General features: G+C 36.7%; 1 protein-coding gene across 3 annotated transcripts in view; it reads left to right on the forward strand.

Annotated features, from left to right (window-relative positions):
* ERC1 (ELKS/RAB6-interacting/CAST family member 1) overlaps positions 1-26,574 on the forward strand; it is a gene marked incomplete at both ends in the record, with an annotated part of 269,908 nt that overhangs the window by 167,337 nt on the left and 75,997 nt on the right. For all 3 annotated transcript variants that reach the window (XM_084254694.1, XM_084254695.1, XM_084254696.1), the window contains one exon: positions 25,509-25,653. In XM_084254694.1, the coding sequence (XP_084110820.1) occupies positions 25,509-25,653 (145 nt within the window). The remainder of the gene's footprint in view (positions 1-25,508; positions 25,654-26,574) is intronic.

Below are 26,574 nucleotides of genomic sequence, written 5' to 3' on the forward strand. Positions count from 1 at the left end.
ACACTACTGGAAAACCACTGGACTAACGAGGAGATCAAAGAAGAAATTAAAAAATTCTTTGAATTGAATGACAAGGAGGACACCAATATCCTAAATGTATGGGATGCAGCAAAAGCAGTAATAAGAGGAAAATATATAGCAATAGAAGCTCACATCAAAAAACAAGAAAGAACTCAAAGAAACAACCTAATCTCGATGCTCAAAGATCTAGAAAAAGAACAACAAAAAAACCCCAAAACCAGTAGAAGAAAAGAAATAATAAAAACCAAAGCAGAAATAAATGAAATTGAAACTAAAAAAACAATCCAAAAGATCAATGAAACCAAGAGCTGGTTCTTTGAAAAAATAAATAAAATAGACAAACCCCTAGCCAGGCTCACAAAGGAAAAAAGGGAGAAAGCACAAATACACAGGATCATAAATGAAAGAGGAGAAATCACAACGGACACAGCAGAAATCAAAAGAATAATCAGTAACTACTATGAACAGTTATATGGAAACAAGTTCAACAATCTAGAGGAGATGGACAAATTCCTACAACTCTACAATCACCCAAAGCTAGATAAAGAAGAAATAGAACACCTAAACAGACCAATTACAAGCAGCGAAATTGAAATGGTAATCAAAAACCTCCCCAAAAACAAAAGCCCAGGACCTGATGGATTTACAAATGAATTCTACCAAACATTCAGAGACGAATTAGTGCCTATCCTTCACAAACTCTTCCAAAAAATTGAGAAGGAAGGGACAATACCAAACACGTTCTATGAAGCCAATATTACACTAATACCAAAACCGAATAAGGACAACACAAAAACGGAAAACTATAGGCCAATCTCCCTAATGAACACTGATGCAAAAATCCTCAATAAAATTTTAGCTATCAGAATCCAACAATGTATCCATAAGATAATTCACCACGACCAAGTTGGATTCATTCCAGGGGCACAAGGATGGTTTAACATCCGAAAATCAATCAACGTTATCCAACACATCAACAAAAAGAAATATAAAAACCATATGATAATATCAATAGATGCTGAGAAAGCTTTCGACAAAGTGCAACACCCATTCATGATAAAAGCCCTTGAAATTCTTGGGATACAAGGAACATACCTCAACATCATAAAGGCCATCTATGACAAGCCAACAGCCAGTATCATTCTCAATGGTGAAAAGCTGAAAGCAATTCCATTAAGATCTGGAACAAGACAAGGATGTACACTCTCACCACTGCTTTTCAATATAATACTGGAAGTTCTAGCCAGAGCAATAAGACAAGAGAAAGACATCCAAGGAATCCAAATAGGAAAAGAAGAAGTCAAACTATCACTATTTGCAGATGATATGATACTATACATAGAGAACCCCAAAATCTCCACAGAAAAACTAATTCAACTCATCAATCAATTCAGTAAAGTGGCAGGATACAAAATCAACACGCAAAAGTCAGTAGCCTTCCTATACACAAACAATAAATCTGAAGAAGAAGAAATCAAAAAAACCACCCCTTTTATTATCGAAACAAAAAAAATCAAATATTTGGGAATAAATCTAACAAAAGAGGTAAAGGACCTATACAAAGAAAACTATAAAACACTGCTAAAAGAAATACAAGAAGACACAAAGAAATGGAAAGACATCCCCTGCTCATGGATTGGAAGAATAAACATTATTAAAATGGCCATCCTACCAAAAGCAATATACAGATTCAATGCTATTCCAATCAAAATCTCAATGGCATTCTTCAAAGAAATAGAACAATTATTGATGAAATTCATATGGAATCACCAAAAACCCCGAATAGCCAAAGCTCTACTGAAAAAAAAAAGAAGGAAATGGAGGCATCACACTCCCAGACTTCAAACTATACTACAAAGCCATAATCATCAAAACTGCATGGTATTGGAACAAGAACAGACATACAGACCAATGGAATCGAATAGAAAATCCAGAAATAAACCCACAGATTTATGGTCAACTAATCTTTGACAAAGGAGCAAAGACTATGCATTGGAGCAAAGAAAGTTTGTTCAATAAATGGTGCTGGGAAAACTGGGTCGCTACATGCAAAAGAATGAAGCTTGACCACTACCTCACACCATACACAAAAATCAACTCAAAATGGATTAAAGAACTAGACATAAGACCTGAAACCATAAAATACATAGAAGGAAATATAGGCGAAACACTACGGGATTTGCACATCAAAGACATCTTTACAGACACATCACCCAAAGCAGTGATAGTGAAGACAAAGATAAACAGCTGGGACTACATCAAATTAAAGAGCTTCTGCACAGCAAAAGAGACAATAACCAAAACAAAGAGAAACCCCACCAACTGGGAGAACATTTTTGCACCCAACACTAATGATAAAGGACTGATCACAAAAATCTGCAAAGAGCTGATGAGACTCAGCAACAACAAAGAAAATAATCCAGTCAAAAAATGGGCAGAAGAGCTAAAAAGAAACTTCAATGAAGAGGAAATGCAAATGGCCAACAGACATATGAAAAAATGTTCAACATCACTTGTCATCAGGGAAATGCAAATCAAAACTACCATGAGATACCATCTCACACCAGTGAGAATGGCACATATTAAAAAAACTAGCAACAGCAAATGTTGGCGAGGGTGCGGAGAAAAAGGAACTCTTCTGCACTGTTGGTGGGAGTGCAAACTGGTCCGACCACTATGGAGAGCTGTGTGGAGATTTCTGGACCTACTAAACATAGAGCTTCCATATGATCCAGCAATTCCACTCCTAGGTATTTACCCAAAGGACACCTGCACCCCTATGTTTATAGCAGCACTGTTTACAGTAGCTATGCTTTGGAAACAACCCAAATGCCCAAAAATAGATGACTGGATCAAGAAGATGTGGTACATATATACCATGGAATATTACTCAGCATTCAAAAAAGATAAACACATGCAATTTGCAGCAACATGGATGGCGCTGGAAGGGATCATGCTCAGCGAAATAAGCCAGAAGGAAAAAGAAAAATACCGGATGGTCTCACTCATAGCAGGAATCTAGAAAACTTAAATAAGGGACCAGGAAAATGAATATAAGAAAGTGAAAATCAAAATCAACAAAAAACTATGAACCAGAGACACTTTTTGGGGGGTGGGGGGCGGGAGGGGAAGGATTGGGGTCAGAATGGGGCGTTTGCAATTGTATGGGGGAATATAAAAATAAAATTTAATATTAAAAAAAAAGAATATATATATATGGAGATGTACACATATGGTATCTGGGTCAGTGGGGAAACGAAACAAAGGATAAGGCTAGAGGGACATTTTTCACTGTACAGTTGACCTTTGAACTACACAGGTTTGAATTTCCCAGGTCAACTTACAAATAGATTTTTTTTTTTTTATTGCTGGACTCCACACTCACAGATTTAACCAGCTACACATGTGGAACCCATGTATGTAGGACCAGGTCCCTTAGCTCTTGTTGTTCAAGGCTTAACTTTACATACACACATAATTTGAAATAATTTTTAGATTGTAGTCATGTGAATGTAGTGGTAAATACATGGTAAAAATTTGAGCTTACAAGTTACAACCAAATTTAAATGTACACTGTGACCTTTGGCATAAATAATTAATATACACTACATCTCAGTTTCTTCATCTATGTTAATGAACCTAGTAAGTGGTTGTCTTGTAGAGTTGGGAGAATTAAATGAGAAATTGTATGGAAAAGTATATTACATAGCAGCCAGGACATAATGCATGTAAGAAGTAAGGTCTTTTACTTATCTTCCAATTTTTCTGTAAAACTTATTCCTGTTCTGTGAAATCATGAGTGGTCATATCTAGAGGAATTAATTTTAGTTACAGAATGTCTTTTATATATTCCACTCTCTTTAAATGTGGCTGTGGAGGCAGAAGTGAACCATTTGTTTTACTGGGACGGAGGCCATATCCTGGCTTAATTTTATGATGGTGACTGCTTTTATGTTACCAAACAATGGATAAATGAACATAAAATGGAAAACTGATTTACACACACACACACACACACACACACAGAGGGAGAATAGAGTTGTTACAATATTTCAACAAGTTGAAACACTTATTCAGAAGTTATGGCTAGCAGGAGCAATCCTAAGGTCAGGTTCATAAGTTATCAGGAATGTGCATTGTGTGTGTATGTGTGTAAACATGATCTACTTATAAGTCATTATAATTCAACTAGCAATAGCTTCTGGGTAACCTCTGTAAAGAAATCAGTTTTGAGTTAGTAATATATGTATATATACACACACATAGTACAAGAATATCTACTTGTAAAAATAGCAAGTAGATATTATCGCTACAGTATGTCAAAATGTCTTGTGTTTCTTCCAATTTTACTCCATTAATTTTCTCTCCCAAAACATTTGTACCTCAAAGACTTCATAAAACCCCTCTTGTCAAGGATGTCAAATTAGAAAAGATAGCTGGAAAGTTTATAGCCATTGGTTTCTATTGATGCACAAGCTCACTTGAGCATAGTTCTTAAATCCAAAAAATTTAAGAGATTTAAGTACAATTCTTTTTATCTTTTTCCTTGTGTGTTCTTTCTAAAGTCTTGTATTTTATATACTAATTTCCACCTTTTTTTCTCTGCATCAATTTGTTGGGTGGGTGTGTTTTAGATTACCCAGTCCTTTCTTTTTGCCACTTATGATGGTCAGCAGTTTTAAAAGATAAATTATTCACTGGCAAAATGTATGGTTCTGAAAGTCCTCTTTTGTATTTTCAAGTATTGACTTGAAAGGATAGTAGTGCCTAATTATTCTGTAAATGTTCCTCTGAAATGTTATAAGAATTCACATTCAGATACATATACAAACACTAACTTATTCCAAAGTTAATGTACCGTCTACTTTTTTCCCTGGAATTCTTTGGATAGCTTTTGCTCAAATACAGTGAAATAACTAAACATGTGATACATATACACACTGCATTCTGTTTTACGGAAAATGTTTTGTGAAATACTTTCCTTTCCATATGCAGAACATTTTGGCATTTTATATTCTGTTACTCTTGTTTTGGTATAGTTAGAATAACACTAAATTTATGGAGCCTGTGTTCTTTACTTTGTTTATCACAAGTTCTGGTGACCAGCATTTCTTACTCTTCAGAGATGTTGTCACACTTCAGTGGTTTTCAAATATTTTCCTTATAAGGTCAGGCTGCACATGGGCTGGCTTATCTATAAACATAGTTTCTACGTATGTACTGCAACATACACAACTATGAAGCATATCCGGATTTTTGCTTTATATCCCATTCTGTCTATATGATATAGAAGTATCCATTTTACAGAACATACAAAAATACTTCTCTATTAACCTTTACAATTTCTATTTTTCTGTGGCTACAAATCATGACTAACCTTTAAAGAGTCTTTTAGGCTACCAGGAGGGGAACGCGGTAGGGTGGGAGCAAAGGATCACTGGGCCTTTGGTGGTTGATCTGATGAAATAACATACAGTTGTAGAGGTGTAAAACTATACCCTCACACATACTATGATATAAATTAACATTACCTCAATAAATTTATCTTTTTTTTAAAAAAAGATTTATTTATACAAGAACTGGGGTACAGTCAGAAGCGTGGGAGGGTGAGAGAATTCACCAGAGACAGAGCGGGGAGCAGAACAGGCAGACAGACGGAAGACACTGCTGAGGGGAGCAGCGGGCGCGACAGGAGAGGTCTGCCATGCCATGGGGGTCTCTCCTTGGCCGGCAGGAAATCAAACCCACACTGCAGAGGCTGTGGACAGCTCCACGGCGAGGCGCTCAACCCGCTGCGCCACCAGGGAGGCCCAATAAATATATTTTAAAAAAAATAAATAAATCAGACTTTTACCTTCCCAAACCTTCCTGTCCCAATCCACTAAAAATGGAATTTATCTTAGATCTGGCAAAAGAGAATTTTTATCATGTGAAGTATAACCTGAGGAGGTAAAGAAATATGAATTCCAGTTTCTTGTTCAGATCCATTTTTTTACATATTTTCATTAAAAAAATGTGCAATGTGATAGAAGCATAGTGACTCTTCTGTAGGTATTTTGTTCTAGATTTAATGTAGCTTCTTGTTTTATAGCTATGTTGCTTCTTTTCTAAATGATAAATGAAAATAGAAGCAGTGGCTGCTGTCTGATCACGGTCTCTGTAATAGGAAGTAGGATGGAAAAATAATAGTTACTAATTTTAATACATTTTTGGGTTCTGTATTTGAGAATTCATGTACTTGCAAATGTTTTATTTGTATTCAAATAAATATTTGTAATACTTTCACAGACATTCGTGGACTTGGGCAGAGTGCAAAATTCTTTCACTTGCCTTACATGCACATTAATAGCTGAGGTTGGACAGAGTCATGCTTTGCCTTCTTCAGCTCTAGCACTGTAAACAAGTGTCCTTTTCCCAATCTGTTTGGTGCTGCCTTCTTCATATGTTCACACAAAGTGCTGTCTAATGTACCTAAGTGTACAAAGTCTGTGATGTGCCTTATGAAGAAAATATGTGTATTAAGCTCCATTCAGACTTGAGTTACAGTGCTATTGAGTTCAAAGTTAATGAATCAACAGTATATATTAAATAATATGCCTTCAAACAAAAACATATAAAAGACCAGTTATACATTGATTGGCTGATGAAATGTTGTAACCAGAGGCCTGCAAGACCCTAACCCTGTATTTTCCTCAGGAGCAGTGGTTCCATGTTTCAATTCATTGTCCACAGCTACTTTATAAAACATAACTGCCTTGGGGCCTCACCTGGTGGTGCATGCAGTTGAGCGTAGCACTGTGAAGCTGTCTGCAGCCTCTCAGTGCAGGTTCAATCCCGGCCGGCCGGCGAGAATCCCACATGGCGTGACAGGCCTCTCCTGTCTCGCCTGCTGCTCCCCTCAGCAGTGTATTTCTGTCGTTTGCCTCTTCTGCTCCCCACTCTGTCTCTGGTGAATCCTCTCATCCTCCCGCACATCTGGCCTGTACCCTGGTTCTTGCATAAATAAATGAATGAATGAATGAATAAATAAATAAATTTATTTATTAAAAAAAAACATAACTGCCATGAATAAGGAGGATAAACTCTTGCTTGACTGCCTTTTACTCCTGTTATCATTAAGCTAGATTAATTCTTTCTTTTTCCTCCTGCAGCACTTAGTAGGAAACAACTGACCCTCTCTTTGCTACAGATCCATGTAACTTCAGCAGATAAAATGTTAATTCTGTACAGGTAACTTGACACATTTGCTGCCCAAACTCAGAAAAAAGCTTACAGAATATTGAGAAAACAGATTTTAGTATAAAACATAAAAGAAAGTAGTCTAGGTACAATTGTGTCTCCCTTACACAAATGTAGACTCTGATCCCCTTTGTTCACTACACACATGGAATAAGCATTAAAGTCCTTTTCAAATGGTGTGACAGTAAAAGAACCATAAGCAATGACCAGTTCTTTAAACTGAAATGTAACTGTACTTACACATGTGCCACCTCACTCTGTGGGCAGAAAGTATAGCAAATTAGTTTCAGAGAATTAAGTGTGGCCACATTTTAGCCAGGGAGAAAACACACACACACACACACGCACACCCCTTTCCTTTCTGTTAAAAAAATTACCAATATAGTATGTCAAATTAGGCATATCAGAATTACTGATTACTGTTTATTGAATTTCTGGAACATTTCTACTTTGGAAATTTTATCCAATTTTACCTATAATATCACTACTATTCCTATGGTCATCATAGAGAGTTTTTATACTCTTCCTCCATCCAGGTTTTCTATAAGAAAGAGTGTTCTACTTATATTTCTATAAGAAGAACTATTACTGTGTGACTGTCTTTGGCTTAGAGGGTTAAGTAAGTCCATATATAAGATTTAGTAGGATTTTTTTTTTTGTCTAGCTAAAAGTTTTTTGGGACATGGCTTAAAAGTTAATGCTTTTTGATAACTATGAATGTGTTTTTGTTTGTTGTAGCTGCTTTAAGCATTTTATTCAAAGAGTGAACACAGTAAAGATAGCTTGTTAGCTACAGTTTAATATAAAAGGCCTTTAGGATTTTTATAAACACATAAACTTTAGTACTGACTCTACCTCCAGTTTTCCTAAAGAAGAACATGAACTGTTGCCAGTCTTGTGTTAAAGTATATAAATTATCAACATACTTTGCCCTGACTGTAGTGTAGTGTCTCCAAGTTTAGAGAATTCCCTGACAACTCTGCCCCTAGGATCGCCCTATCTTGTGTTATTTGTTGGGCTACTTAGTGGGAAACCAGGTTCATAGTCCTTTGCTTTTTAATTTTGTCACCAAAAGGTACTCATCTTTGTTTATGAGTTTTAAAGACTGGGAAAGAACTGCGAATGATTTTGGACATGAAGAATATGGGTAGATCAAGTCAGGGAAAAGCAGAGGACAAAGGAGATAAGAGGATGAGATGTATTTAAGTTTATTTTATAGTTCTGTCACCATAATAACTTATTCGGAAGGGACTCATTTTGAACTTGGTATTTAGTGTTAAAAGGAACAGACCTGGGGGCAAGTGCAGGCCAACACTGAGAAACAGTTGTGGGTTGAGACCTATTGTATTTTTTAAGTGATTCCAGGGCTGTCCAGGTGTTCTGATTTAAACACTGCTTCTTGAGTCAGGAAATTGTATCTTGTTCTGAGGTTTACTGTAATAAAGTACACAGTCCTAGGGGATGGTACTGCTGGCTCCATGAATCATTTTACAGGTTGGCTGTACTGACCCAAGGCACATGATTTATTTATGCCACACCATAGTAGGAATGGCAAATATGTAAGCCACACGTGGTTTCTGGGATGAGTCTTTAACTTGGAAAATGCTGTAAATCCATAAAATGAGGGAGGGCAGAACCAGCCATGGCACATGTCATGTCCAAGAGGTCTCTTCCTATTTTACAGGGATGTGCAGTTCTAGAACTGGTTAAGTTCAGCATCCGTCTCAGAATGTGTCCCTGGGCTTTGTGTATGCTCTGTTTTAGTCTATCTAGTCTTTGGTTCATTGCTTACAAATCTAAGAAATAGTTCTGAAATGTAGTTTAGTCCTGTTTTCACCAATATTTTCTTGGGAGTTACTTCTATAAAGTGGAATTGGCTTGACTATCAAGCAAAAAATGAAAAAAAATTAATATTGCACAGGACTACTAGGCCAGTGATCAGTGAGCCATGCTTTTATGTATTTATTCATATGATTGCAGTATTGCATTGAGATTAGAATTCATCCTAACTTACTGCACTTCATTTGACTCCCCGAGGCATTAATAAAAAGGTTATTTTAGAATTGTACTTATAATTTATATGGGGTAGCTAAATTTTGAGCCAGAATGGATAGCATAATAAAATGAATTTCATTCATTTTTAACATGAATGAAATGTTTATAATTTCAATTAAACTTTTGAAGTAATTGTAAATCCACATGGAATTATAAGAAATAATACAGTGAGATGCTGTGTACCCTTCAGGCAGTTTCTCTAGTGGTAAAATCTTATAAAGCCAAGATATAGGATATTGACATTAATATAGTCAAGATACAGGACATTTCTGTTACCAAAAAAAAAATCCCCATTTATAGCCTCTTATCTCCCAAATCCCGCTAATCTTTTGGCAGCCACCAGTCTGTTTTCCATTTCTCTAATTTTATCATTTCAAGAATTGCTATATAAATGAAATCATATAATACATAGTCTTGCAGATTTTTTTCACTTTATAATTATCTGTAAATTTATTCCAGTTGTCTATCAGTAGTTCATTCCTTTTTACTATTGAATGATATTTCATGGTATGAATGTGGTATATAGTTTGTTTAATCATTCACCTGTTGAAGGACATATGGTTTGTTTCTTGTTTTTGTGTAAATCTTAAGTTTTCATTTCTTTGAGGAAATAATCAAGGGAGAGGGGTGACTGCAGGATCATATGGTAAAAGTAAGTGTAGTTTTGTTAGAAAGAAACTGCCATACTAGCTTCCTAAATGGCTGTACCATTTTCCATTCCCACCAGCAAGGAGTGAAAGTCCTTCTTACTCTCACTGTCATTTGATATTGTCAGTGTTTTGGATTTTGGCCATCTGTACAACTGCCTCATCTGACTCAGGAAATACCATTACCCAAAAATGTTATGTTTTAATCTATAAAATTTCCTGATGTCGGTCTAATCATGAAAGAACCATTGAAGATCCACATTGTGTTTGTACTTTTTGTGTTGATTTCCTAAGCCTTACTTTGTTCTCAGAAAAAAACAAGATGGGAGGTCCAACATCTGTTGACTTTTTAAGTGAATTTTAAGAATAAACTTAAAAAAAAAAAAGAACAGACTTTACACATGATACACCTTACAGATTACTTTGAATATAATATCTAGACATATTTGCTTATCTTAGAAATTCATCAATAACTTAGCCCATCAAATACCAATTCCTACTAGTCACTGGGCTCTATAAGACTTTTATTCAGTGTACTTGGGCTTAGGGAGGAGCTAAATTAAGCCATCACACACATCTTGGTGATTTTCATGACGTTAGCAGTAAGGAGCTAGAATAGTTTTCCCCAATATTTTAAGGATAATCATGTGGAAGAGCAATATGTTTCTTTTGTATGGACTAAAGAGAGAGAACAAAGGTGCTTACAGGGCCAGCTTTCAGAATCAGGGCCTTTTTTGTTTTTTAGATTTTTCATTTTTATTTATTTATGCATACAGGAGCTGTGGGGTGTAGGCCAGAGGTGTTTGGGAGGGGGTGACAGGATTTACTAGAGACAGAGTGAGAAGCAGAATAGGCAGATCTACTGAAATACACTGCTGAGGGGAACAGCGGGCGAGACAGGAGAGGTCTGCTGCGCCATATAAATTATTAGCTCCCTGGCCGGGATGGAACTCATGCTGCAGTGGCTGGCGATAGCGCTGAGACTTTAACCCCTGAGCCACCAGGGAAACTCTCAAAATCAGTTTTATAAAGTGATTTCTGAGGGTTAGGTTATCAAAGCCAGCAGAGACTACTTTCAGAGAGCTAGAGTTCCATGTCCTTAAATGTTCTAAGCATAGATTAGAGAGCCTCTCACAAGTACATAATAAAATCACGGAAATATTTCTATAGATGGATTTGCTGATGTGTATGTACCCTCTTTTTGCTCTTTCAAGAGTGTGGATTCTAGTTTTAAAACATGTAACTGTGTGTGTATGTGTGTGTATACATACATACATATATATATACCTGCATACACAGATGATAAATACAAACATGATAGTTTTTGTTCTTTGTGATCTTGAAAGACTGATGTATGGTCTCCTTCCACTGCTATTTACCATTTGACCTTTTTCAATGTGGTTTCTGCACCCAGCACTGAAACTGCTTTCCAAACTAGCTAGTAACACTCCAAAATTTCAATCCAATAGAAATTTTGCATAATTTGTCTTGTTTTGCCTGCAAGCACTTAAAGATCATTTCTTATTTCTTCACACTCTTTTTGGCTTCTGAGTTATTCTCTCTCCTTGTTTTTTTCTACCTTTAAGATTTCCTACTCAGTTTCTTGCAGACTTTTTTTTTTTTTTGGCTTTGTGTCCTGCCTCTGATTGGTTTTGTTTTTTATTTTTATTTATTATTTTTTAACATTTTTAAAGTATAGGCTTATTAAGAAAAGGAGAAAGATAAAGAGAGGCCCCTGTATAGTCACAGGAGGGCAGGAGAGCCTCCCTGCCTGCCTCTGATGTTGGTGATTTCATGTACTTTCATGATTTCATTTAACTTCTATACAGATGATTTCCACATCTGTCTTTACCTCATTGCCTGGCTCCAGCTGCCTACTAGATATCACCTCCTCAAATTCATAGGATTTTTGTAAGGATTAAATTACTTAATTCACATTAAGCACTTAGCATAGTATAGTAATTGTGCTGGCAGTGTTGATCAAAAGTGAATTTTTACCCAGCTAATTAATACTCATCCATTCTCTTGAGGAACCTACTGGCTTATCCTTAAATCACCATTTTCCAGATTGTTTTCTTGGAACACTAGTATCCCTATGGTATTAATTGGTATTCCACCCAGATAAAGAGAAAGTAGGATTCCATAATCAAGTAAGTTTGGAAAATGATTTATGGCAGGATTGGCAAACTTAATGGACACTGAAATTTGGGTTTCAAATAATTTTCATAAAATGATATTATAGATTATATTACATCTTTAAAAATTAAAGGTAAACTGTATAAAGCCAGGAAAAAGAAAAACGGCATCCTGTTAAAGCTGTATAACCAACACCATTAAAATCTCCTATAAAAGTTCTGCACCAGTGCTATTAGATTCAATATTCCTCCTATTTAATTGACCATGGAAATCTTTTTTTCATGGGAAATTTGTTAATGTCTGTTGCCATGTTTCTATGGGATACACTTTTGAGAAATGCTGACCTAGAAAATAGCTTGTATTATGCATAGCATGTATGCGTCAGGTGAAATTTTGGGCTGTGGAGCAGGCTGGAAATAATAAGAGAAAGTATCTTGTTTTTACTGCTGTGATCAGCTGAGCCTAGCCGGTCACATACACATTGGCTCTTTGGAAAATGAATTTACCTCTTCAAAGAAGGCACCAGTTAGGCATGACACTCAGTCAAAGACTTAATTAGTAGAAGGTGAACATAACAAAGTTTATGCTATTGATCAGCTTTCAGAAATGAGAAAACTGCATATGTTGTTATAGCATTAGAAAAGATAGACGTGCTCTAAGAGAGAGAACTTATTCCATCAAGAGGAGGAAGAGATCCAAAGGCCATACTCAAAATATTATTAGTAATAGGTATGAATTTGTATTGTTTTAAAATCTTTGCCATGTCTTTAAAATACTAAGCAATGGTTTTTTTTAAAAATTCAGTTTATATATATTAAAATTCTGCAACTTGTTTTGAAAGATTTTTAATTCTCATTTTTCTGTGTCTTTGAGAAGTAAATATGTTACAACATAGGCAGTGATTGTTATTGCCTTACTGTTTTTTTTTAGCATATTTTCTATTTAAAATAGTATCATTGCTAGTCAGAAAACTTCAAATTTTATAAAAGCACTTTTATCAGAGGAGTCTGCATTTCCCATCCTTTTATGCCTACTGAAGCCATATGTTAAAAGAAAAAAGATAAAATAGGTGTAATAAGCATTTTTTCTAAATTATGTCTGGCATTTGACAAGCCGCAAGAACCGAAGGGAAGATGCAGAGAAGACGGGATTATCCCAGCTGACAATAATAATAATTCATCTACCTAATGCAAACATAGTCTCTTGCCCATTTCTAACAGAACTTCTCCACCAGATGTTTCATTCCAAACCTGTTCAGAAGAGGAGTTGTTCTTAAAATTTTTTGACCCAAAATTGGTAGCAGATGAATGATGGAATTCTTGAATCATTAATACAGGAAGGTAATAAATAACAGGATTTGTTTTCATCTGCTTTAGCCAGACAGTACTTTTGGACCTTCAACATCTCAGCAACTCCAGTGTCCCCAATTCTCTCTCAGCACACCTCAACTATCACTCATGCATACCCCCTACAACTTCATAGGCTTCATGTACAGCTTGAAGAACATCTTGAATATTTATATATTAGAAAAATTCCTTCTTTTTTTTCAGGCAGTGTACCAAAAATCAAAAGATTAGATGTTCTGAATCTTGAGTATTCTGTGAAATCAAGATACACTTAGCTATTGATGGTGTAAAAATGTGGGGAAATGAGTGCCATGATACCACTGGCATTTTTCTTGCAAATGTCATAGCAAACAGACTTGGAATGCAGTGCAAGCTGAAGAAAAGGCAAGCAAGCCCCCACGGTAGCACAGTGTGGACAGCTGGAATGGACACGTTATCCATCTATGACTGGAAAAGGTTAAGTAAACAGTGGGACAGTGACAAAGTGCAGGGATTAATTGCTTAAGCATTCAGTAATTCTTAAAACAGACATTAAATAAATGGACTTATTCTGGAGTTTGAGTTCTGAGAAACAATATAGAAGACTTTATTTTCCTTTGGAAACAGAGACTTCCTAAGAAAAGAGGACACGATAAATGGTATAGACCAAAAGAATGATTATAACAATAACAGGTGTACCTTATTTTGAAAGGACTACATTTTATAAGGAAGGTTTGTGTTCCGAAACTTTCTGTTTATATTAACTATAAAACATGAAAGGACATACTCTTGTGATATAGTAATGACAAAATGCAAGAGCAAGCCAGTATAATCTTTTTGTGCACATCATCCCCAGAAGTTACTATGAACCCACCACTTAGCTTCATCTCTTGAGACTCATGCTAAGCCTTTTTTCCCCCCAGATCACCAGCATAAATCAGTGGGTTTAAGACATAATTCACTAGGGATTTTGATAGGATTTGAGTAAATCCCCAACAAAAACTCCCTTGGCTTACCAGCTATTTTTAAAGGCAGGGATTTTGAAAGCAGAAGATCCTAAATTCACCTATTGTGGTAGTCCTTGCCACAAAGAGGGGAGGAAATTTGCCTATAAATACATTATGAGATGCCTCCCTTTTCCAGAGTCTGTTGGATAGAGCTTAATCACAGACGTATTCTCTGTGTGATATTTCTCAGTCCAGTAACACTGAACATATCAGTGTCTGCAATATTATCAGAATTTAAGAGTTTAAAATAGCTTTGATTATTTTCACTATGGAATTGGACAATTTTGTATATACAGATTGAATTAGAAGAAGTAAAAACAAATGCTGAGCACATTACCTACTACCTTATTGTCTTTAAAATTAGTTCATCCTCCCATAAAGTAGTGGGCCTCAAAATTACCTGAAGAACTTCTTAAAAGCAGTTGCCCATCTCCTGAAATTCAGATTCAGGAAGTCGCGAGTAGAGCATAGAATCCCAAAATGGATCCATTAAATTGAGGTCATGTTATTTCAGTCTCTGGCCTTTAAAAAAGTACACACACACACACACATATACACACAGAGACAGTCACACATACTTGTTGGAATGACGCTAATAAAGAATTTCTAGAAATCTGTGCTTTGGCAAAATGAGCTTTGTATACAAACCTCACCTTCTTTTTAGGGAAGCTGATGCTGTGCTTGAAATATCAGATCCATGCTGCCTTCTTAATCTTAAGCATTATAAACCAAACCTAGATCTAAAACCCTACTTTGAATTCACATTCTGCAGTCATAAGTAGAGATTGAAAAATCACTCAGGAAATTGGTTTAATGATGTACCTCCTAAAAGGCAGAACTCTAGAGCATTAGACCACCCAGTGCATCATTTATAGGCCATAACTGTCCAAGAAAATGCCGAAGGTGTAGTTTTTGAAAAGGTTTTACTATTATCAAGTAGTCAGCACAGTAAAGATGAAACTAACAAACTCTCTTTGTGAAAATTGGAACAAAATGAAGGTCCAAAGTTTATTGTGCCCTTGTTTCCAGCCAGGGAGACTGGGTTTTATTTAAAATATTCATGAAAGAAGAGCTGAATTCCAGTGCTTCTTGAAAGAAAACCATTCTACTTTTACATGAGGATCTTCCTTTAATTTAGACCTTTTATCTCCAGTTTCTTTATTCTGTTGATGGTATTTCTTGAGGTATCTTAAACCCTATAAAAAATTGGGCAGGCTTTTGTTTAATCAAATGTTGATATCTGCTGGAGCGGGTCTCCAGTACCATTTAACCAAATATTATAACTCCTGCAGGTATCACCTCCAATTTGTTGAGCAGATTTTCAATGTCATTATTAATGATAATTAACATTAAGTGACAAAACACATCATTCACAGAGTCTCAGTGACATGCAGGCTGGCAGCACTCACATCATGGTCGTGTGTGATACTTTGAACAGACTTAATCAGGAAGAGCATCAGGACCCCTCAAAAGTTCCCTAAGTTCTGTCAGCACTTCCACCTCAGACCTTGGCTCATTTATTCATTCCATCTGATCTAGGCTTGTCCCACCCCCAGCTTACTAGTTTAGCAACAAATGGATAAGATAAGAGACAAATTTTTAGGGTCTTTTTTTTTTTTTTTTTTGACATGGTGGTAGAGCAATGGAGTTTGAAAAGACAACTTACATAGGGGGAAATACAGTGTATTTTTCTATGTTCAAGGTCACAAAAATTTGGAAGCATAAAAATATATTGTGCTTAAAGACATCATGCTAAGTGAAATCAGCCCAATGCAAAAGTTTGTGCTTCCACTACAGAGGCACTCAGAATAGTTAAACTCACTGAGGCAGAAAGCAAATTGTGGTTGCCAAGGTTGAGGGCAGGTGGGGTTGGGGAGTTAGTCTTCAGTGAACATAGAGTTTTAGTTGGAGAAGAAGAAAAGGTTCTGGAGGAACACGTCAGTGGTTGCATAGCATTGTGAATGTACATTTTAAAATGGTTAAAATAACATTTTTTATGTTGCGTGCATTTTTACCACAATAAAGGAAATACATTATGCGTATCATTACCATATTTGCTATGTAACATTCCTTATTCTGAAATTTTTTATACTACTTAAAATGACTATTTTTTTTAAAGATTTACTTATTTATGCATACAAGAACCGGGGTACAGGCCAGAGGTGCAGGGGGTGAGAGGATGCACCAGAGACAGAGTGGGGAACAGAACAGGGAAATCTACTGAAACACACTGCTGAGGGGAGCAGCGGGCGAGACAGGAGAGATCTGCTGCGCCATGTGGGTATCTCCCTGGCCGGGGATCGAACTCATGCTGCAGTGGCTGCGGATAGCTTCATAAGTTGTGTCTCAACCCCTTGCACCAGGAGGAAGGCCCTAAAATGACTCTATCGAGGCATGACATGCATACAGTAAGATGCATACATTTTAATGGGCTCCACGACTGTATATGCAGCGTAGGTGCCACATAGCCAAGCCATGGTGCATTTCCTAAAGGCTCTTGTGTCCCTTTCCACATTCTGCTGTCCTGTCCTCAGCCCATGATAACTGCTGCTTTGTTTGCTATCTTTGTGGATTAGTTTACAACTAATATTTTTATTTTTCAAATGGAGAAGATAACAAACTTTTTTTTCTAGCAAATGGAGATGCAAACACTAAGTTTTCTTTTTTTCTGTTTTCTTTTTTTATTAATTCTTTTTATATTGCTGTTCATTTTTAAACAATATTTGCTTCCTCCACCCCCTCAGGTGCAGTCCCCATAGAGTTTCCTTCCCCAAGGCACCCGTGCACCATCACCTCAGTCCTCTGTGCTCCTCCCTCCCTCCCTCTGATCCCTCTCCCTCCTCCCCCGCTGCAGTATGTCTCTGATTTATAATTGTCCGTTTTTGCTTTGTTGTGTTTTGTACTGTTAACTATATTTTTTACACTGATGTCTTATTTGGTTCCCCTATATTTCTGCTATAAGTGAAACCATTTGATATTTTTCTTTTTCCTTCTGGCTTATTTCACTGAGCATAATTCCTTCTGGCTCCATCCACATTGCTGTGAATGACATGAATTTATCTTTTTTGATTGCTGTATAATATTCCATTGTGTATATATGCCACATCTTCTTGATCTGGTCATCTATTTTTGGGCATTTGGGTTGTTTCCAGGTTTTACTGTTGTAAATAGTGCTGCAGTAAATATGGGGGTGCAGGTGGTCTTTTGAATCAGTGTTTTTGTGTCCTTTGGGTAGATCCCTAGGAGTGGAATTGCTGGGTCATAAGGTAACTCCATTTTTAGTAGACTGAGGAACCTCCAGACAGCTTTCCACAGTGATTGGACCAGTTTGCACTCCCACCAGCAATGTAGGAAAGTTCCTTTTTCACCACATCCTCACCAACATTTGTTATTGCTAGTTTTTTTGATATGTGCCATTCTTACTGGTGTAAGGTGGTATCTCAATGTGGTTTTGATTTGCATTTCCCTGATGATAAGGGATGTTGAACATTTTTCATATGCCTGTTGGCCATTTGCATTTTCTCTTTGGAGAAAGGTCTTAAATTCTCTGCCCATTTCTTGACTGGATTGTTTACTTTGTTTTTGTTGAGTTGTGTGAGTGCTTTGTATATCTTTGTGATCAGTCCCTTATCAGTTGTATGGAGTGCAAAAATTTTTTTCCCAATCAGTGAGGTGTCTCTCTGTTTTGGTTAATGTCTCTTTTGCTATACAGAAGCTTTTCAGTTTGATGTAATCCCAGGTGTTTATCTTTTCCTTGACTTAGCTTTGGGTGATGAGTCTTTAAAGATGTTACACAGGGCCTCCCTGGTGGCGCAAGGGCTTAAGCACCGCACTATGAAGCAATCTGCAGCCTCTGCAGCACAAGTTCGATCCCTGGCCGGCCAGAGAGCAACTCACATGGCACAGCAAACCTCTCCTGACTCGCCCGCTGCTCCCCTCAGCAGTGTATTTCAGTCAGTCTACCTGTTCTGCTTCCCACTCTGTCTCTGGTGAATCTTCTCACTCCCCACATCTCTGGCCTGTACCCCAGCTCTTTTATGCATAAATAAATAAATATTTTTTTAAAGGTTTAAAAAAAAATAAAGATGTTACACAAACACTAAGTTTTCAAAAGTATAAGAGGCAGGCAAAAGTTTTTATTACACAGTGAAGCTATGTTTCCCAAATTTGCTGTAATTCTCTGTAGGTTGGATATCGCAGAATATTTCTTTGTCAAAAAAAAAAAAAAGAAAACTGGATGTAAGTTTTCCACCCAAAATCACATCATTCCATATTCAATGTTTTGAAGACCCTCTGGTGGAACCCGCAAGGATTTCACAGTCTGTTTAGTCCTTACTGCCCCCCTGACCATCTCTGTCCTGACTCAAAGCTACCTTTCAGTTTCTCTCTCACTCTTTCCTTTTTCTGTAGAAACCTCCTAATCCAGATGGCAGTGTGTTCTCACATAGGAATTATTTTGACACTTGACACTGTCTGACTTTTTTATTTCTGTCAATATAAGTCCCACCTCAATTCCCATGCCTTTATCCAAAGGTGATTTTTTTTATGAACTGTATTACTTCAGCATTTACTTCTTGTAAGATTTTCTGGCATTTACCATTTATTGTCTCATTTTGTTAGTTATATTGAAGTGTAACAGTTAAAAAGGACAGATTGATCACTCAAAACAGTCATTTATACAGTATTTCTGATCATTTCTAAATCATGGGAGGCCCTGTCATTTTTTCTAACTTCCCAATTCTATTTACAAGTATTCATTAATACATTAGATGTTCATTTTACAAACTGGAATCTACCTCTTCATGACTCTCCCCACTTTGATGTCATTTGTGCCTGCTAAAGAAACATATTAACTATGCTATTTCTGCAAGACCTGCCTTTAAATTTCTAATAGCAATTACTATGCTACATGGATAAATCTTTTTGAATTAACATGCCCTATTATAACCCATACTGTCACCTTCCTTTGACTACCCTCTATTGCACTAAATTCATGATATCCAGCCTTACACCTAGTACTCCAGATGCCATCTCTCTAGTCAGAGAAAAACATAAATCTTTCTTTAAATAAAAATGTCAATTGATGAAAGCTAATGGTCTCTTCCTAGCTTTGGTTTCTTTCATGTTTTCAAAATTTGATACTCTCACCTCTCTCTGCTCATTTGCCATCCAAGCTACTGGATCAGAAAGGGGGAAATAGGGCCTCCCCTGGTGGCGCAGTGGTTGAGCACTGGGCAGCAAAGCTGCCAGCAGCCCCCGCAGCGCCAGTTCAATCCCTGGCAGCCAGCGAGGGTCCCACATGGCACGCAGACCTCTCCTGCGCTGCCCACTGCTCCCCTCAGCAGTGTGCTTCCATCCTCTGCCTATTCTGCTCCCCGCTCTGGCTCTGGTGAATTCTGTCACCCTCCCACGCTTCTGACTGTACCCAGTGCTTGTATAAATTAATTAATTAATTAATTAATTAATTAAAAAGGGGGGGAAATACAGTGAAGCACAGCTTCAAAATATGTGAAAACATTGGAAGAGTTGGAAAACCACCACAACATACAGAAATGGAATTATAATTGTAGGAGCTTTTGGTTCACGATTTATTTAAGAATATTCTATGCCAGGAACTAGTCTTGGCACTTAGGATATATTAGTGAGCAAATGAAGGATCCTGCCTTTATTCAAGCTATTTCTAGCAAAGTTTTTAGGCAAACAAGGAAGCCTGGCAGGCAGTATCAGTTTTGAGAGTTAAGTGAAGCCCCCAAAAAGGAAAAGAAGAAATTTTAAAGGGTTTAGGCACATGCATTACAGATAATTAATCATATTTGTAAACTTTTGGTGTTTGAAGCCATGATTCAAGACTCTTAGAGTGATACACACACAAACACACACACACATTATTTAATGGATGCAGTTTGATTTTTGCAAGATGTCAGTAGTTCTGGAGAATGCACAACACCATACTATTGAACTATATACACTTAAAAGTGAGTAAGATGGCAGATTTTGTGTTAGGTATATTTTACAAAAAAAACTGTTCTTTTCCCCACTCTGTCTCTGGTGAATTCTCTCAACCCCCCACATCTCTGGCCTGTACCCCAGTTCTTGTATGCATAAATAAATCTTTTAAAAAATAAGAAAAATTTAAATTAGCAAACTACTAAATCGAAAGACCAGTAAACTCATAAAAGCACTAAAAGAAAAATTTTAAGAAGTAAGCCATATACATAATAAAGTTAGGGAAGCCAACTCTGCACATGTGGAAGAGTTGAAGGACATTGCAGAGCAGATCCCTATTAATCTAAACTATGAAAGCACTGAAAAGAAATGCTGAATGCAGAAGCCAGCCAGATTTTGAAGGGAATCTTGAAAGTTATAAGCATTTCAGATAGAGAGCGTAGCAGAAACCTAGATGAAAACAAGTAATAACTCAATGGCAGAGGGTCCTTGGAGGACAATGAGAAAGAAATTAGTTGTACGTTGTAACTTGCTCAAACATAAAGACAAAGCATTTGATCTGGTGAGAGAGCTGTTGAAAATGACATTGGAAAAGCAAAATGGTGTAAAATGATGGGAAATCAGAGAAGGCCCATGATAGCAGGATGATAGTGAACATGCAAATACAAAGCAGTGGGTTCATTAAAACTATCAGAAGGGAAGAGCCAGGAAAATGTGAATATTGGTTATGGGAAGCAGAGAAGAAATCAAATTACATAAATGTTGTCAGAATATGGTGATTGAATTAGCATTGAAAGGGAAAATTTGTCTTGTTGGATAAGAGACTTGATTTAGTGTTGATATTTTATATTAAAGATACTTCTGGGTATTTAAAGATAACAGGAAAAGAAAATAAGATGTTTAGGGACTAGAGTTTGCGAGGTAAGTTTATTTCAGTCAAGCCCACCCCACATAAGCTCCACATAGGCTCATCTTTGGACGTGGTTTTCTCTGCGCTTTTAAGGTAGTATAGCTACCATTCTGAGACCGCGATTCGGGAAGCTGAAGAAAATCATAATCAAAAGGATTTCTTGGGCCTCCCCGGTGGCGCAGCTGGTTGAGCGCTGGGTTGCGAAGCTGCCCGCAGCCTCTGCAGCGCCGGTTCGATCCCCGGCTGCCGGACGAGGGTCCCACATAGCGTGCAGACCTCTCCTGCCGCCCGCTGCTCCCCTGAGCAGTGTACTTTGTCACTCTGCCTGTTCTACTCTCCACTCTGGCTCTGGTGAATTCTCTCACCCTCCCGTACCTCTGACTGTACCCAGTGCTTGTATAAATAAATAAATAAATCTTAAAAAAAAAAAAAAAAAAGGATTTCTTAAGGACATGAGATGAAAACGTAGATGAAATGTCTTAATTGTTAACTAGCACTATGGGTGGTTAAGTAACAAGTGAAGGAAACACCAGAATCAAGGAGGCATCGTTAGGAGAATCTCAATGTCAAATTTATCTTAAAATTGGAGTAGGTTAAACTTAGGTGTATGTGTCCATGACAATAGAATGTCCAAAGCTACTGATTTCATTCTTGCTTTCATCTGATCTCTTTCTGGTGTTTTCAGGATTATGGAATTTATGGAATATAACTATATAATCATTTCACTTGAATTACCTAGTGACAGGAAATGGATAATTTGATAACATCCCTAATTCATTCTCCTTCCCTGTCTTGCATTTCTAACAAACACACATATTTAGGGCCCATTCTTACATTGTCAGCCTCCATCTTCCCAACACTCATTTCATCTCTTATTTACTAGTGACAGAAGGCTAATGTGTTCTCAGAGATTCAGGAATTACCAAAAGGAATTTGAGCCCCATTTGCTTTAGATATTTGCCTCATGTCTCTGAAAATTGCTCCGAGGAGCAGGGGGACAGAGGAGGTAGTCTTACTATTTCTTGAAACTCACATGCCACAGCAGAGTACTTTTGGACACATCTTGATTCTATTAGAATTTGCAGGTCAAAGGGCAAGTTCAACTGTTCTGGTAGTTTAAAGCACTGAGATGAAGAGAATAGACCACTTTAATGACTTAAAGTTGGATTTCTGCTGCTACCTACTCATTTTGCAAGTAATGTAGCATGTTAGTCCTGCAGTGGGGGCGGGGGGGGGGTTTCCTAATCACTTTGAAAAGTTCTATGTCCACATTTTCAAGTTATTTTTGCACTGAGAAAAAGACACAGAGCAAAGAGAGTAATTTGGCAGGAAGAGCACTGCATTTCTGACTTTGCTCTGGGCTTGTAGCACACATGTATTACCTTTCATAGTTTATGTGCTTGTATTACTCCCTCGGGGCTCATGGGAAACAAAATCAGAATGTGCTCCATGAGTAAGTCTTCCTTTTCTATGGATGACATTTAATTATTAAAGTTTTCTTGAAGTCAATTATTAATCCCATCAAGGTTCCTTTTCTTTAAAATAGTCATGAAAATAAGATAAGGTAAATCCTAGATCTTCAGCCATTGACTAATTATAAAGGGACTATTTCTGTTAGTTTTATTTTCTTCTTTATAGTTGTCTGTATCTTCCAGTTTTTGTTCAATGAACAATGACTTATCAGAAAATATTTTTTTTTTCAAAGAAGCAATTACATGACTAGTAACATAAAATTCTGCTGCTGTTTGCTTGGGTTTTTCGTTGCTGTTGTTTTGTTTTTAAACTTCGAGTTCCATTCTCTCTGAAAAGCAGGGTGTTCTTAACAAAACTTTTTAGTCTAGATCCTTTGAAGTGTACTCAGTAAAACTTAACCACATGAGTTCAACTTCACCATATGATATTTCCCATCAGATTTATTAAGGAACAACCTTTCTTATTCCCAAAAGTTGTGGTCGTTACTGTTTATTAACTTCTATATTCTTGCCTATCCAAATTTTTTTTTCCAAGAGGTTTGTTTTCTTGAAACTTATCAAGTTTCCATTTCAGATTTACCAAAGCTGTAGTCAAGAGAACAATACTGTATCTCTTTCCAAAATCAAAAGAGAAACTTAAAAGCTAATATTCCTATCAAAGATACTGACACTACCCAGAGTTTATATGATGATGTGTACAATATGTAATAAAAACATTTTATTCTCTTGACTCTGAATTGCCCTTCTTAAGCACATTCACATGTAGAATCAATATCGAGTGTTTTTTCAAATGAAAAGGGCAATGGTATGTTAATCTGTTAGGGAATTTTTAGAATGAGAGCCCTGGGTATCAGAGAGAACTTTTGATTCTGTGCAGTTCATGTATATTGTCAATGCTCTATAAAAAAGAAATAGCTTCAGTGACATAAAATCTCTATTTGAATTGTATATACGAAGAAAATACATCAAATTATGTATCTTACTAAAAAGGCATTATTCCAATGACTCAGACTTTAATGACAAATCCTTTATTTTAAAATTTAGAATCTGAATTGTCACCTGTTATATCATATTGCAGTTTGGGAATGTGACATTTTACCCTAGAGATTAACTGTACCACATTAGCTGGCCAAGCATATCATTTATAAAAGAACTTGAAATTCAATGAAGATGTTTCAGCACTAAAGAATAAATTTAATGGTTTCAATTAATGATGCTAAAACTTAGAATGAAACTCAGATCATACTTCCTTAGTATCTTGTATTCAAGTGAGATGCTCATGACTAATTGGACAGAGTAATTTGTCTTTCATTCATCTTCTGTTGTTTGCCTGCTGCTAACTGTGTGAATCTCCCTATTGGTGCAAAGAAATACGGCACCCTAATTGAGAAAGCACATTTCTCATTCCAACTCTGTCAGTCTTTGAGCTTCCCAAAAAGGAACAGATGACAGCAGTCAACAGGAAACTGTGCATAGAGAGACCATCTTGAACTCCTTCACCTTTAAGCTCATTTTACCACTTAACATATTTTTTACAAGTGGTCAGTGGATATATTTAGACTATCATTATCCCTTTGGTGTTGACTGGAGCTTCATGGTATAAGCCATCTGCTATTTCTTAGAATTATTTAGCTGGTGGGGGACAGTGGAAAGTTATACTTGGGTCAATGAGAATCTTCTTCCCTTACAACAGCAAAGACTAGTTAAACAAATCTTTATTTCCATGATGTAAACTGATCTATATATTCCATTTGTTAGTGCTTGTTCAGCGATCATGTACCTACTCATATCCAGAATAAAGAAAATCCCTATCACAATATTCAAAAGATAGTCTTCCAGTTTGTGGCTAAACTAAAACTCTTCCATATGACTGCTATTGAAGCATAATTATCTTAACAAAAGACAGAAGCAAGGTTAAACTTGGGCAGTGCAGTCTAAGATTCAGCATTTCCTCAGGTCAAAGCTCGGGCCACTTAAATAGTTACTGTAAATCAAATCTGTCTTCCTGCAGATGACTTACTTAAAAGACAAGCTATTAAGGAATGCATTTTGGGATAGGAGACTAATTGTTTACCAACTGCAGTCTGATGATTTTATAAATTTCTCATGTCCACCTCCCTACTAAATCCCACCTTTTCTTCCTGGATGTGAACCAAAAAGTAGTTAACCAAACCACAAGGAATCTGTAAAGTTTAAATTATTGTTTCAAAGTGTGTAGATGACTGCCAAATAAAGCCGTAACTGGAAACTTATTTGCATGATGCGATAAAAAGAAGTTTGGATGTTCAGTATGCCCCTGGGACAGATGGCTGCATTTCTAAATCTTATTTGCCAACATACACAGTTTGTTTTACACTCTATGCATCAAAATGTTTTCATTTTCAATAACGCCTGAGTTTGCCTGGAAGCTACAGAATACCCATGAGTTAAATGGTGAAGGTTGTAGGGGTCAGAATTATTCTTCTTTATTTAAAAAAAAGTCATTAACTATATTTTTCAAGTTTAACCATAACATTTTTAGGACCTCTATGTTAAGATGTCTGTATATCAACATGATAAAGACATTTAGAGTCAGAAAGACCTGAATGGGGCTCCTGGTTACACCTTTTATTTCAAATGTGAAGCGTGGGTAAGCTATTAAATTCTAAGCCTCAGTCTTACCACCTATAAAATGGGGTAATAGTAATAGTGACTTCAAAGGATCATTGAGAGGTTTAAATGAAAGTCTTAACATTTTCTTTCTTTTGCAGGCAGGAAGCTCTTCTGGCTGCCATTAGTGAAAAAGATGCCAATATAGCTCTTTTGGAACTTTCGTCATCTAAGAAGAAGACCCAAGAGGAAGTGGCTGCACTAAAGCGGGAGAAGGATCGTCTGGTGCAGCAGCTCAAGCAGCAGGTATAATTAAACGTCAGGCTGGGTCCCCTGGAGAAGAGCCATTAGGACTAACTTTCACACCATTCTCTACCCAAATGTTTGCCAGCTCGTGTTTTAAGAACTTGTGTCACAGACATCTGATTCTTGTATCAAAGTTTTTGTGAGTACAGACTTCATGTTCTTCCCACTGTGTAGAAAACACAGGAGTATTCTTGGTAAAGCCTGGTTTAGAAGATGGCACGAATCTCCTCTGGGAATGTTGTTTTTGCTTTTTCAAAGACTAAATGATATTAGTAAAAATCTGCCCATTTGAAATTTAAAAAAGACTTATTTTTGCACCAAATCAGTTTCTGATTGTAGTAGGTTCTAAGAATAGCTTCCTTTAAAAAAAAATTCCCAGTTATTCAAGGCTGGATAAACTCTGAAGATAAGAGCAAGGTTTTTTCCTTTTCTTTTCCAATCTGAGCCTGTGCAAAATTTAATGTTTACTTTCTATGAATGTCTTTCATTAGTAAAACTAAGAACTTAGTGAGATTAGGTCTTTTCAGTAGGTAGCTCTAAATATATGGACATCTGATTCAAGTGGTTTATGGTCCCTCCACCTTAAGAAAACACCAGATGGTCTCACTCATAGCAGGAATTTAGAAAACCTAAATAAGGGTCCAGGAAAAAGACTATTAATTATAATGAAGTAATCATCAAAATCAACAAGCAACTATAAACCGGGGACACACTACAGAGGGGAGAGAAGGGAGTAGTTTCAAAACAAGGGTGGTGGGAATTGTATGGAGACTATAACCAAGATGAAAATGCATGGATTGTGCAAAAATGAAAAATGATATAAGAAATATATAAAATAAAGAAAAAAGAAAAAAAGAAACCAAGTGGAATAGAATGTCTTCCAGAGCAGGGTGGCTTTTGATTACTTGACTCAAGACTGTA

This window comes from Talpa europaea, assembly GCF_964194135.1.
Source record: "Talpa europaea genome assembly, chromosome: 15".
Taxonomy (NCBI): domain Eukaryota; kingdom Metazoa; phylum Chordata; class Mammalia; order Eulipotyphla; family Talpidae; genus Talpa; species Talpa europaea.